Source organism: Cydia fagiglandana, chromosome 11, assembly GCF_963556715.1.
Source record: "Cydia fagiglandana chromosome 11, ilCydFagi1.1, whole genome shotgun sequence".
In the NCBI taxonomy this organism is placed as follows: domain Eukaryota; kingdom Metazoa; phylum Arthropoda; class Insecta; order Lepidoptera; family Tortricidae; genus Cydia; species Cydia fagiglandana.
In genome coordinates this window covers 3688987-3702318 of record NC_085942.1, presented here as the reverse complement: position 1 = coordinate 3702318, position 13332 = coordinate 3688987, and the positions used below count along the sequence as shown (strand labels likewise).

The 13332-nt window shown below is 42.4% G+C and overlaps 1 protein-coding gene across 1 annotated transcript in view; it reads left to right on the top strand.

The window, feature by feature from the left end:
• The window catches only part of LOC134668633 (serine/threonine-protein kinase SMG1), a gene marked incomplete at its 5' end in the record, with an annotated part of 286060 nt that extends 272741 nt beyond the window's left edge, over positions 1 to 13319 (top strand). Inside the window, 9 exons of the mRNA XM_063526074.1 lie at positions 663 to 877; positions 3004 to 3128; positions 5210 to 5417; positions 5940 to 6038; positions 6757 to 6954; positions 7505 to 7659; positions 8328 to 8416; positions 9133 to 9239; positions 9894 to 13319. Coding sequence (XP_063382144.1) covers positions 663 to 877; positions 3004 to 3128; positions 5210 to 5417; positions 5940 to 6038; positions 6757 to 6954; positions 7505 to 7659; positions 8328 to 8416; positions 9133 to 9239; positions 9894 to 9971 — 1274 coding nt within the window. The remainder of the gene's footprint in view (positions 1 to 662; positions 878 to 3003; positions 3129 to 5209; positions 5418 to 5939; positions 6039 to 6756; positions 6955 to 7504; positions 7660 to 8327; positions 8417 to 9132; positions 9240 to 9893) is intronic.
• Between the last annotated feature and the right edge of the window lie 13 nt (positions 13320 to 13332).

Below are 13332 nucleotides of genomic sequence, written 5' to 3'. Positions count from 1 at the left end.
GTTTTATAATGGGGGTAACCTCAAAATTTTTGTTTGGGATCCTGGGGTCTGCTTGAACGCACAAGAATTGGCATTAGTTTTTACGAAAGTGACTGCCATCTGGCTTTTCAACCCAGAGGAACTCAAAATATGTGTACTGTGCTTTTTAAATGAGGTAAACGGTCTTTTAGCTCAGGGTTTCTTATAACGGGGTCCGTAGCATGTTTATCAAAAATTCGCAGTAGATCAGTTCCTACAAACATACTTATAAGGAAATCTTATAGTACCTAAACTTGCCGAGACTAATTCTTCTGTCCTAATCTTTTCCTAAAATATTTTTTTAGATAGGAATCCGTGAGATTGTTTAAATTTTGAAAGCGGTCCGCGACTGGAAAAAGTTTAAGCTAGAGTCTAGCTTGTAATAAATAATTTTAAATCAATGTAAATACTTTATTTGTGTGTCGTTGGCGTACGTGTCGCCATCAAATTTTAGATTAAGTCAGGTCCCCACAGAAAACCAGCGCCACGGTCTGCCGCGGCATCATGCCGAGTGGGGATCCTATTTTAGCGTCCCAATCTCTTTTATGTCTGCATACTTTTCTTTTATTTCTTTTTTCCATGTACTATGTTGTGACGTTAAAATAAATGTATTTCTTCTTCTTCTTCATTATGAATACTTTCAGGTGCGTCATGGAGCGTGTCCCTGGAGTCGCTGTGCGAGAAGGTGCTGGTCACGTCGGCGCTGACGGAGCGCGGCACGGCGCTGGCGGCGCGCGTGGCGGCGGCGCGCAGCGCGCAGGTCCGCGCGCACCACGCGCACGCGGCGCGCGCGCGGGCCTCCAGCGCGCAGCACGCCGCCCGCTCCAGGCTCGCCGCGCACCAGCAGCTACACGCTGAGGTATGTACTCCTTGCACTGACGGAGCGCGGCACGGCACTGGCGGCGCGCGTGGCGGCGGCGCGCAGCGCGCAGGTCCGCGCGCACCACGCGCACGCGGCGCGCGCGCGGGCCTCCAGCGCGCAGCACGCCGCCCGCTCCAGGCTCGCCGCGCACCAGCAGCTACACGCTGAGGTATGTACTCCTTGCACTGACGGAGCGCGGCACGGCACTGGCGGCGCTCGTGGCGGCGGCGCGCAGCGCGCAGGTCCGCGCGCACCACGCGCACGCGGCGCGCGCGCGGGCCTCCAGCGCGCAGCACGCCGCCCGCTCCAGGCTCGCCGCGCACCAGCAGCTACACGCTGAGGTATGTACTCCTTGCACTGACGGAGCGCGGCACGGCGCTGGCGGCGCGCGTGGCGGCGGCGCGCAGCGCGCAGGTCCGCGCGCACCACGCGCACGCGGCGCGCGCGCGGGCCTCCAGCGCGCAGCACGCCGCCCGCTCCAGGCTCGCCGCGCACCAGCAGCTACACGCTGAGGTATGTACTCCTTGCACTGACGGAGCGCGGCACGGCACTGGCGGCGCTCGTGGCGGCGGCGCGCAGCGCGCAGGTCCGCGCGCACCACGCGCACGCGGCGCGCGCGCGGGCCTCCAGCGCGCAGCACGCCGCCCGCTCCAGGCTCGCCGCGCACCAGCAGCTACACGCTGAGGTATGTACTCCTTGCACTGACGGAGCGCGGCACGGCACTGGCGGCGCGCGTGGCGGCGGCGCGCAGCGCGCAGGTCCGCGCGCACCACGCGCACGCGGCGCGCGCGCGGGCCTCCAGCGCGCAGCACGCCGCCCGCTCCAGGCTCGCCGCGCACCAGCAGCTACACGCTGAGGTATGTACTCCTTGCACTGACGGAGCGCGGCACGGCACTGGCGGCGCTCGTGGCGGCGGCGCGCAGCGCGCAGGTCCGCGCGCACCACGCGCACGCGGCGCGCGCGCGGGCCTCCAGCGCGCAGCACGCCGCCCGCTCCAGGCTCGCCGCGCACCAGCAGCTGCACGCTGAGGTATGTACTGCTTACAGGCGTCTGAGGATAGTGCCCAGTGGAAGACTCCTTTTCCATATAAAAATGTAGTCATTTTCCTCCCAGTGCCCACAGAGTGTATTCTAGGTAGCTACTTTAACCCATTATAGAGCACACTTAAGATATTATATGGTAAATATTATCATTCTATAACATTTTTTTTTGTACTTCCTTCCTTATGTAGATTTTTTTATGATGTGATGCGAATTGAATCGTGTATTTATTATTTTGACCCTTTAAGGGTTAATATTAAATGCGCAACACAAAACAAGCAAAACGTTATATAACATAATGTTTATATATACTTTTTCTACTCCCGTACTTTTATTTGTCATTTAAAGGGTCGTGCACACACCTTTGAAACCCTACCTTATAGTTATCAAGACAAGTCTTTAGTCTATTCCCCAAAAAAGAATTTGTGCATACACGCAGTATCTTTTTGGCGATTTTACGATACTTCGTGTAATGATCAACCTTATTATAAAAGTCATCTCTGACAAATAAGTGAACCATAGACATTTTTTTAAATTGTATTCATCCATTCATTCTTTTCCCGCCCATTTTTGCTACTTCTTGATTTAAAAATATTTGTTAAATTTACAATTTTATTTCAAAATAAGTGCTTGGTCGTAGAAAAAGTAGGTATTGTATGCAACGTTGTTTAACTGAGTCAAAAAATATTCGTGGCGTCTTTATTAACAATTTTCGGCTTCGCCTCAAATGTTACTCACGCCACTTGCCTTTTTTGACCTCTCTTAAACAACGGTTGCATAAAATACTACAATGATGTTACTGTAAATGTTATTATTAACTTGTGAAAAGACCTTTTCAAAAATATAGGGTTATTATATGTTTGACGTCAATGTCTGTCCGTTTTGGCATTGTAGCTTTCGAACAAGTTTTAAACCGATTACGATGCGGTCTTTTTTTACGTAAAAGCGCGTAAGTGTGTTTGATAGATATCTATTTTCGAAGAATACCAACTTCTAGAATGATGTTAACCGTAGAGACATTTATTTTATTTTATTTACTAGTTACTTATTTATTAATCAAATATGTAATTTTGTTATTGTCAGGTGTTGGGTTCAAACCAAGAGGCCCCGGTGTTAGCCCGCCGCGCCAGAGACTTGGCGGCCGCCATGGAAAGACTCTCAACCGCCGCCGCTAAGGCACAGGGATTACTAACGGCCGCCCATCAAAGGTACAATAGGCCTGTTGCAAGTAACAAAGAATCATGGAAATAATGGTTTCAAAGAAACATATATGTTAATATGATTCTAAAAAATGGCCCAATCTCAGTATAAACTGAAGGATTATTATGATATTCAATAAAATAAAAGTGCAAAATTCTCCAATCGGCCATTATTACTGAAACGCCAATCAAAAGCGTTCTAAACAGTGGCGTCATCAATCCATAACATATTTCTTAGAGCAACATAGACAACCTCATTGACCGAAATCTATACGTCCTCACCAAAGAGTTCGAAAGGTGCAAAAAAATATTATTTCGCCACTAAACATTTATTACGTCCAAAAAATATAATTACACGAAATAAAGTAGATATCTATTTGTTATTATTTAAATAAAATGCTAAATAATACGATATTTCAACTACAAACTTTTTTAATTATTTGGCTGAATGGAACTATCATTGCCATGTTGGCTGTCGTAACTAGAAAAAGTGAAAAATTAAAAAGTAAACCGCCGCTCGGTGATTTTCACTCAAAATTTATATGTATCTAAATAATTTATTTTAAACTGCAACCGTGTGAGAGTTTTTGTGTAAAATGAGTTATTGTACTTATTGTGATAAATTATTGTAATGTATTTATCATCCCTAATCGTAATATATGGTGCTGAATTAACAATATCATTCGGATTCAAGGGAAATTCGTAACTGTAAGTATGTAAACATTGTCTACCACCCTACCACCAACTAAATTATGACGTCACAAATGGCATGCGAGGCGTTTTCGCGCGAAGGTTAAACTAGCTATAATAAAATGCAATTATCTATGTTAAATCTTATGAGTATAGCTGAAATATTGTGTTTTTCGGAACCAATACAGGTGTACCGACAATAATAAAAGGGATTTCAAAATTTGTCATCAGGCCTATTGTGTCGCTTAACTTCAAACTCTGGTAAATCCATTCGACCCTCTCAGCAAATATCTACCTTATTACCTTTTCGTAATACCAAAATGTCATAATCTGACAGATGGATTTACCCGAGTTTGAAGTTAAGCGACTCAATTTATATACCGGTTAATAAATTGAATACGGTCTTTTCCTCTTTCTCATGTTATTCTAGCTTTTTACCATGGCTCATGGGAGCCTGGGATCGGTTTGGAAACTAATCTCAAGAATTGGCGCAGTTTTTACGAAAGCGACTGCCATCTGATCTTCCAACTCAGTGGGCAAACTAGGCCTTGTTGGGATTAGTCAGGTTTCTTCAAGATGTTTTTCTTCACCGAAAAGCTACTGCTAAATATCAAATCATATTTCGTACATAAGTTCCGAAAAACTCGAGCCGGGGTTCGAACACGTGATCTTCGGATAGAAGGTTGCACGCTTTTACCGCTAGGCCACCGGCGTTCGTTAAGATAAAGATAAATGAACGTTAAATAAAGTTACACCGGGTCCAATCTCTGGATTCTACCTCGAGAAGATTTAAGTCTTCCCTCAATCGGAAGAGGGTATCCCAATATGGGACCGGCAACAAATTTGGCGGGACGCGTCTTTTTAAAACATTATTCTTCTGTAGTAACAAAAAAACTGGGCAAGTGCAAGTCGGTCTCGCGCACGAAGGGTTCCGTACCATAATGCAAAAAAAGGTAAAAAAAATATGGTCACTTACCCAAGTATTGACCCCGCCCGACGTCGTTTAACTTCGGTCAAAAATCACGTCTGTCGTATGGGAGCCCCACTTAAATCTTTATTCTGTTTTTAGTGTTTGTGGTTATAGCGGCAACAAAAATACATCATCGAAAATTTCGACTAGATACAGCCGGTGACAGACGGACGGACGGACGGACGGACAGCGGAGTCTTAGTGCCAGTTGCACCGACCACATTTGACAGACTGATCATCGTCAGCCGGCGCGCCCCGCGCCTTTACTATGAAACTTTCCATACATAAAAATTTAGCGAACTCTTTAACGTTCGTAACAGTTTGGTGCAACCGACCCTTAGTGATAGGGTCCCGTTTTATCGTTCGGGTACGGAACCCTAAAAACTGTATCTATTGTAGAATGTAACTTATTAATATGTGATGTGTTTCAGAGTGAAATGGGGTGCGGGCGCCAACCCCGCGCTGCAGTCCCCGCTGGCCGCGCTCGAGGCGGCGTGGGGCGCGCGGTCGCGGCGCGCGCGCCGGGCCGTGGCCGCGGCGCGCGCGCTGCAGCGCCACGCCCGGGCCGCCGCCGCCATGCGCACCCGCCACGCCAAGACCGCCAAGACCGCCCGGCAGGCGCTGGCGCACTGGGAGAAGGTACCGTCCGAAACTGGGCCGAGCCTCCGAGATATCGTATCGAGAGGGCTGTCTAGCGGAGGTCGCTTTTTAGCGATAAAACTGCAAGTCGATACCTAGTCTAGAGGCTTATTTAAACGATACGAGTTTCATTACGTTGCGGTATTTGATTAGTCGGCCGAATTGGAAACGACTGATAATCCGCGATGTAAGTAAAGTAAAATCGCATGCGAGTTCGCTCGCCATCTAAATCGGCCCTTAAGCTTACCATATTTCACTTTCTATATATTTTTTAACTTTATGATGCACGATAAAGAATATTTACTTATTGACATTCTGATATCTTTCGCCGTGACCCATCTTTCGTCAAATACGTGCCAAATTAAATTTAAAGAAAGACCAACATTTTGAAAATACTACGCCATAAATCCTTCATTATTTATTTTTCCAACAACTGTCACTGTTCGATATAAATAATATCTAACGTTTATAAGTAACAGATATATTTCATTTATTTTACTTTCATTTTGTAACTATCCACAGGCTTGCACGCTGTCGCAGAAGTACTCCCTGAAAGTAACTGACGCCCAACACGCACTCATGGAAATGCTTCATCCTGAAGGCAACATTGACCAACACTGGGTACGTAATAACCTCCTAAGGCCCAAGGTCCTATCTATAGTACATCTTCAGTTCGATGAAATTTAAATCCTATTCAATTAGAACAGAATTGCTTTTGCTTTGTTTCGTTCAATTTTCCAACAACGAAAAGTCAACTCTATTTCCTACAATGTAGGTCCAAATTACAGTGGCAAATTTTGGATCTTTCATTTGTATGGCTGGGTCTTAGGAGGATACTTAGTTTCATCATCATAATTTTATGGACCTGGCTTTTGCCAATGGAATAATCGCCATTCCGTTCCACTCTGCCACTGTTTTCAATTCCTGTTACGTCACTATACTCATCCTCCTAAATTCAACCAATGACTACTTGGAAAAAACGATAATTGTTGATTTAACTAACTAGTTGATACCAAATACCAACTACTTCTAATAACACTAGTTAATACTTGATAACAAATGAAACATTTCGTGCAATTACTTTAACTGGTTGAATTTTTACGTAAAACTATTAAATTTAAAATTTTAAAAAAAATCCTACCTACCCTACATTGTACCAAAAATGCCTAACATAATTTTGGAAAAGAGTTCATACTCTTTTCAAACTGCTGGATTGATTTATATCGAACATAAGAATTAGAACCACCGCAAGGAAATTGTCATTAACGAAAAAACCACATCGAAATCGGTTTGTCCTTGGTAATTTATCCATTAATAATTTATTTGGTATTATCTACAGGTGGAGAGCGTGAACTCGCTCCTAGTAGACATGATCTCCTCCCTGACCCGAGACGCGGCCTCGCTCACACAGCGGAGCAAGGCCTCCGCGGAGCAACTGGCGTCAAAGGCCGCCAACCTCGCCGCCCCCGCCGCTGCTAGGAGTGCACTGGCACAGGACATCAGGCCTCCGCTGCAGGCCCTACAACACGTCAACGATGTGAGTACACGAGCACCCCACACATGGACTCACTAAGCCAGCGAGCTAAAGCTTTGTCAGAAAACTCAAAACATTTTTATTGGAAAGACATGTATTTATATAAAAAGCGAAGGGCCTACAACTGACCCTTGTGGCACGCCATGGAATAATTTATCCTCTGAATCAACTTGTCCTACTTATTTATTCCAAATAATTTGTATATGATATTGAAACGTATTCAGTTCTACCGGTTATGTAAAACTTAAGAAAGCTTTAAATTGGACCACGGATTGTAGGCTATAGAAACCACTGCATTTGTCAGTAACGTTTGATGCAGTGAAAAGCCTTAAAGAAATCTTAAAGTATACGGATACGTTCACGAAATGACCTAAGATGAAAATAAGGAAGTCATTTTGTATTGGCGTTCATGGTATATGTGAACGAAGTCACCTCGGGTATAATCAGAAATTTGGTCATCTGATGATTTAATCCATGAGGACTCGAAAGAATTTCTTAGATTTCGTAGATTTTATTTTAGAAAATATAATTATATCATATTATTGATTTACAGGGAGTAAACCCAGCGAGCGAAATCCTAGCTCGAGAGAAACGAATCACGGAACTGTTGAATATCATAAACGACACAAGTGCAGGACCCGCTGCGGTTACTGCTGCCGCGGCCGAACTGACCGTTCGACTGCCCGCTGTATACACGGACTTGGCTGAGTAAGTATCGGCTGTCATTATTTCCTACTCTCCCTAGTACATATTTCTTCCTACTATCCCTAGTGTATCTTCATTCCAAATATATCTTACGGCCTGGCCACGACATTGCGCGACTCGCTGTGTCTCGCTCGCTTATCAAGAATAGAAATATAAAAATTAATATATACATACATATAATCACGCCTATTTCCCGGAGGGGTAGGCAGAGACCACGGATTTCCACTTGCTACGATCCTGACGTACCTCTTTCGCTTCCTTCGTTTTCATAACATTCCTCATACACGCTCGCCGGTTTCGGGTGCTCTTGACCTGGCCTTTCTTCAGGATTTTTCCAATCTGATCAGAGAAAGTCCGCCGAGGTATACCCCTTCCAACTCCAACTTCCACTTCTCCCTTATACACTCTCTTTGTAAGCCTTCTTTCACTCATTCTTTCCACATGTTCAAAACATCTCAATATACCTTTCTCAATTTTTGTCACTACAAAAAAAATATTTGAATAAAATAGAGATTCTGGATGACGCTTACTTTTTCTTTCAATGAAGGTCAAAACACTTATTGCTTAGATATTTTGGCAATGTCGACCCTGAAGTTGAGATAGCAAACATGTAATTTATATGAAGTTAGAGCTGGATACATAGAGCCCTAGTGACACAACTATGCGTGCAGGCTCGGAACGCGCTGGGCGGCGGAGACCGGAGCGCGGCGCCTAGTGCGGCAGAACGCCGTGGGCACGCGGGGAACCGGCGTCAAACATGGTCAGTACAGTACATTATCGTTAAGAGTTTTTGCAATGTTACTCGAAGTGATTTATTTTAATTCAAGACTGTATTCACAGTTCATCGCATAGTACAGTTTTTGCTTTGTTTGGGGCTAGGTCAATTTGTGTAAGGCTGGTCCCAACTGTAGATTAGTTAAACTGTTAATTTCTTTTTTTCACCAAACCAGGCTTACTTTGCACTTCAAAAACTTATAGCAAAGTTGCATTTTATTCACATGTGAGGCAAAGTAATCAAATGCAAATTTTGAGTTGTTTTCTTATGTTTGCTGGTAGAATTGACTTTTAAATGATGATTTTGGATGATGAATATTTAATAACATTCATTTGGATTTGATTTTCTTTGATTTTACATTTAATATTTGCTTCGGGTTGGTGTGGTGAAAACTTTTGTGTTTCTCTCGGGGGCAAATTTTGTTTAACCCTCGTGCTTTGAAACCCTCGCAAGTCTCACAACGCTCAAGATTCCATTTTACGAACCACTCGCTACGCTCGTGTTTCAATTTTGGAATCGTTCGCTTGCTCGGGCATCAATATTAGCACGAGCGTTTAAACAACAACTTTGCCCCCTTGTAAATAAAACAAATAACTATTGTTCACCTTTATCGTTTCATATATTGAAAGTTTCCGTACGTTGGGATATTTAAAACAAACTTTATTACAAAGCGTTAAGGTTGCAATTTGTTTATCGTGTAGGAGGAGGGGAACGCAACGCCGTGGGTGCGGGGGTGTGGAAGCGCGTGCGGCTCAAGCTGGAGGCGCGCGACCCCGAGCCCGCCCGCGCCGGCCGCGTCCAGGACCAGGTTAATTATACACATGTTTGATTTTTTCTACTATATCCAAAGATTTATGCCCGGAAATATTTTATTTTTATAATCATATAGGCTTCGTGAGTAATATTATAAAAAATCTCCAGTGTCGGAATTTTTATAATTGAGATATAAAGTATATTGTAAATGTGTATTATACCTAATAAATAATAATAATATTTTAGTTGACTTAATGAAAAACTATTACATACAATAGTGATATAATCAAGCTTTTTAATCTCGTACCTTACTTAGGCCACTCAGCAAGATTCGTAACCTAAACACGGTACTCGTCTAAAAAGCTCTGTATTATTGTATAAAAAACTATTTCACTTGTCACGCTCGTAAACGTCTTTACAATACGTTTGAGGTAACATTGACGCTCACCCTAGCGCTTCTTCGACTTAAAACTCGGACTTCGAGCGCAAACTATAAGGGCCACCCCACATTTAGCGTCTTTCGAGCGTCGGCGTCTACAGCTCTATGGCCGCTGCTCAACGCAACGTCGACGCAACTGCGCAGCGACGTCATTTTCCATAGCGCTGACCAGACGCCGACGCTCGAAAGACGCTAAATGTGGGGTGGCCCTAAGCTATGCTCTAAACACTGTTTTTGGTATACCCATTTAAAAAAATGTAATGTTCGCAGGTGGACTACATAATATCGGAAGCGACTAACGCAGAGAACTTGTGCCTAATGTACGAAGGCTGGATGGCGTGGGTCTGAGGGGTCCCCCTCCGGGGCCTCCCCCCCCACTCCCCCCCACACACCGACGGCCGCGCCTGCGCCCCGCGGCCCGCGCGCTGCCCGCCGGAGATGAGTACCACAGTACTGGGACGTAACAAACAAATGCCTTAAGCGTTTCTGACGCGCAGAGGTCGACTTTGCTCGGAGATTGGCTCGCCAGCGAGCTGACCCCCCCTCTTGTGGGGGGGAATTGTCTATGTCTTTTTTCGTTCGGTTTATTTTACAGGTTTTACTAAAGGTTTCGTCGGGCAATGATGATATCGCCCGGATCCTACCCATCAGGCGTTTTATTCGGGATTCGAACTCGAAAGTCGGGCGATTTACTGAGCCTTCGTAACGGAACTGTCGGTATTTTAGACTTAGGAAGGCCGATCAACTTGAAAACGGTATTCAATGGAAAATAAGCTTCAAAGCTAATCATTTAACAGGAATGCCGCAAAAGCGGCTGTTGTCCGAACAACTAGGCGACAATTATTGACAGAAATGTCACTTAATCCGGTAGATGTTTTAAATTCGCGATTATTTTTATGCTCTCTAACCAGCTTGGGTTATGTCTGCGACAATATGCGTCTTTGTGGCGATTATACGCGTCAATAGCACAAAGCTGTCAGGCCGAGAGCTATATTTAGATTAGTTACATGCTTATATATGTCATATTACTGTAAGAATCCGCAGACTTATAACGTCATGCTTCGAACGCTTTTGAATAAAATGAAAACTTCATAGCTTTTTAATATTTAGTGCGACAATTTGTTTTGAACTATACCTCTATATAAATAGGGTTGATAACCCGTTGATCTATATTTATAAAATATTTCAATAGAAATGTATGCATATTGCTTAACAAATTTATTCTCGTGGAAGCGCAATATTAGGGTTCATATAAAAAGAAAACTTTTGAATAAAATTTCAAAATAAACTGTATTGACAAGTCTGAAAAGATGAAAAGTCCTCTCGAACATACTTAGTTGTATTTTACATTTTGACAGTCTTGAAAATATGACTCAAGTAAATTCTTAGTGACATGCTCAGTAGTTCATGTAACGTTTCAATACATTCAAAAGCGTTCTCAAGAACTCATTTTCTGTAGTACTTTTAACCATTTTCACTAGATCCAATGAAATCTATAAAAAAAAAACAACTGTTTAAATTGGATTTTTTGCCAAATTTCGTGTAGCTTTGGTGCCTAAAACCAGGAGTGTGAATGCGTAGTAGGTAGTCACTCTAAAATATTCTAAAACATTATACATGACACCTACATATATACTTACTTTGTTATTTTTCAAGTTTTCATGTAAACAAAATGACAAAATAACTGTCATAATTATTAATCCTCCCTATTAATCACAGTAACACATCAAAATCATACTAAATCATTAAAAATATATCTTGTTTGGCTTCAAAATACGTAGACCTTTTTGTTCATAAGTACCTCTTTTCTCATCATCTAATTGGTATAAGAATATCACTTTTCATTTGAATTTACAGAAAATGAGTTCTATATTCATCATATTACCCGCATTATTTGTAGTGTCATGTGTGCCTGGGGAGAGACTGTGTAGTGTTAATCTTCATTCTTCATATGTATTCTAAGGGTGGTTGGGCAGTGGAGCATTTTGGGACAAAAATATATAATAAGATTTGTGTTACATGTACTAGACTAAATTTTCAACAGAAAATATTGATGTGACAAAATTATATGTTACAGAAAAATAATTTGTCTGGATAGATATATTATTGTTATATGTAAAAGGTGTTTTAGATACAAGAGTTCTTAATAAATAAATGTCGACATTTTTATAACATACTGAAATAAGTAAATGTCATGAACTCGATGTTAAATTAAGTGTAAAATCAGCTATAAACACGAAATTTCTAGGAAATTCTGTAGAAAAATGGAATCTTGCGCGATGACCACAGCCATATGTCTCAGATCACTCAAACGGCTGCGCTAGATAGACCACATTTCAAAGACTTATAGCCATATTTTGTAACGTTTTGTTCAGCTGTATTTGTATTATTTTTTTCCACTTGCGTGTCAGAAATATGAAATCTTCTATTAAGTCCGTATCTTACCCATTTTTAACTAACATCAAAGATTAAAGATCTGTCAAATTATTCATACAAATACAAACCACCATAGTCCAATGTTCCCGTAACGCCGAAGACCGTGGCAAATGGAGGCGCATTGCGAGGGCTGCGTTATCCACGACAGATACGTCTCATCACACAACCACCACCACTCTGTCAAGAGTGAACGACTGAGGAGGGAGGGGATTCATACAAATACCGTTGCACATAAGTAGGTATCTCATTTGACTCCATAGTAAAATAGCTCAGGGTGCAACGATAACTTTATACGCCTGTAGTCAACGGTAAAAATATGGGTGTACAAATAATTTCAAAAATATGTCCCATAACTCTTATGTCAGTGAATTAAGAACTATGGGACATATTTTTGAGTAAGTTGTCTACACCCATATTTTTACCGTTGACTGTACTAACATTCTTATATTATTCCTATTGAAGCCCGCAAGAACAAATCGTACCCTCGTGGAAGTTGGCTAAATTAAGACGAAACAGGAGCTGAGTTTTAAAATTTTAGGTAAATATACCCGTCTCGCTAACGGAAGTGGCTCCTAAAACTAGTGCGATAAGGACAAGGCGAAAAAATCTCAAAAATCGAGGTTTCGTACTCGACTGTTTCCTCCTCCAAAACTTAACCAAACTTGGAAATCTAAATGATTATGAAATTATCTGTGTCGGACCGTTTTGCTTTTTGGCTAATTGATTATCAGTTTTGAATACTACGCCTCTCATTGCGGCATAGTCAATGAGGCCATTTTGGCCATTTTTGAAGGGCTCTAGCGCCTTAAAAAACAAAAATATCAAAAAAGCAAAACGAAACATTATGAAACGTTGTGTAGTTTCATTATGTTAAATAATCGTGAAAGTTTAAATCAGTGTAAAGCAAAACGGTCCGACACAGACATTGACAATATTAATCTGTGTTGAAAAAATCATTGCTCTAGCATCAAAACCCACGGAGGAAACAGTCGAGTACGTTTGTATGGAGAAATGACCACTCCTGTTGGCTCTTAAGCCCATTCGATCTAGGTATGTGGTTGTGGTAAAAGCAAAACCTCGTTTCTTTCAGTATAACGAACCGTCATAGTAAGAATTATTATCGATGTGAATTTGTCATATATATAGTAATGTAAAATCCACAATTATTTCAAATTATTTTGTACAACTTCTGTAGACTTGGAATGCCTCCACTGCTGTATGGTTGTTTACTTCAATATTAATAAATGGTGTATTGTCAAATGGTTTGTTTTAT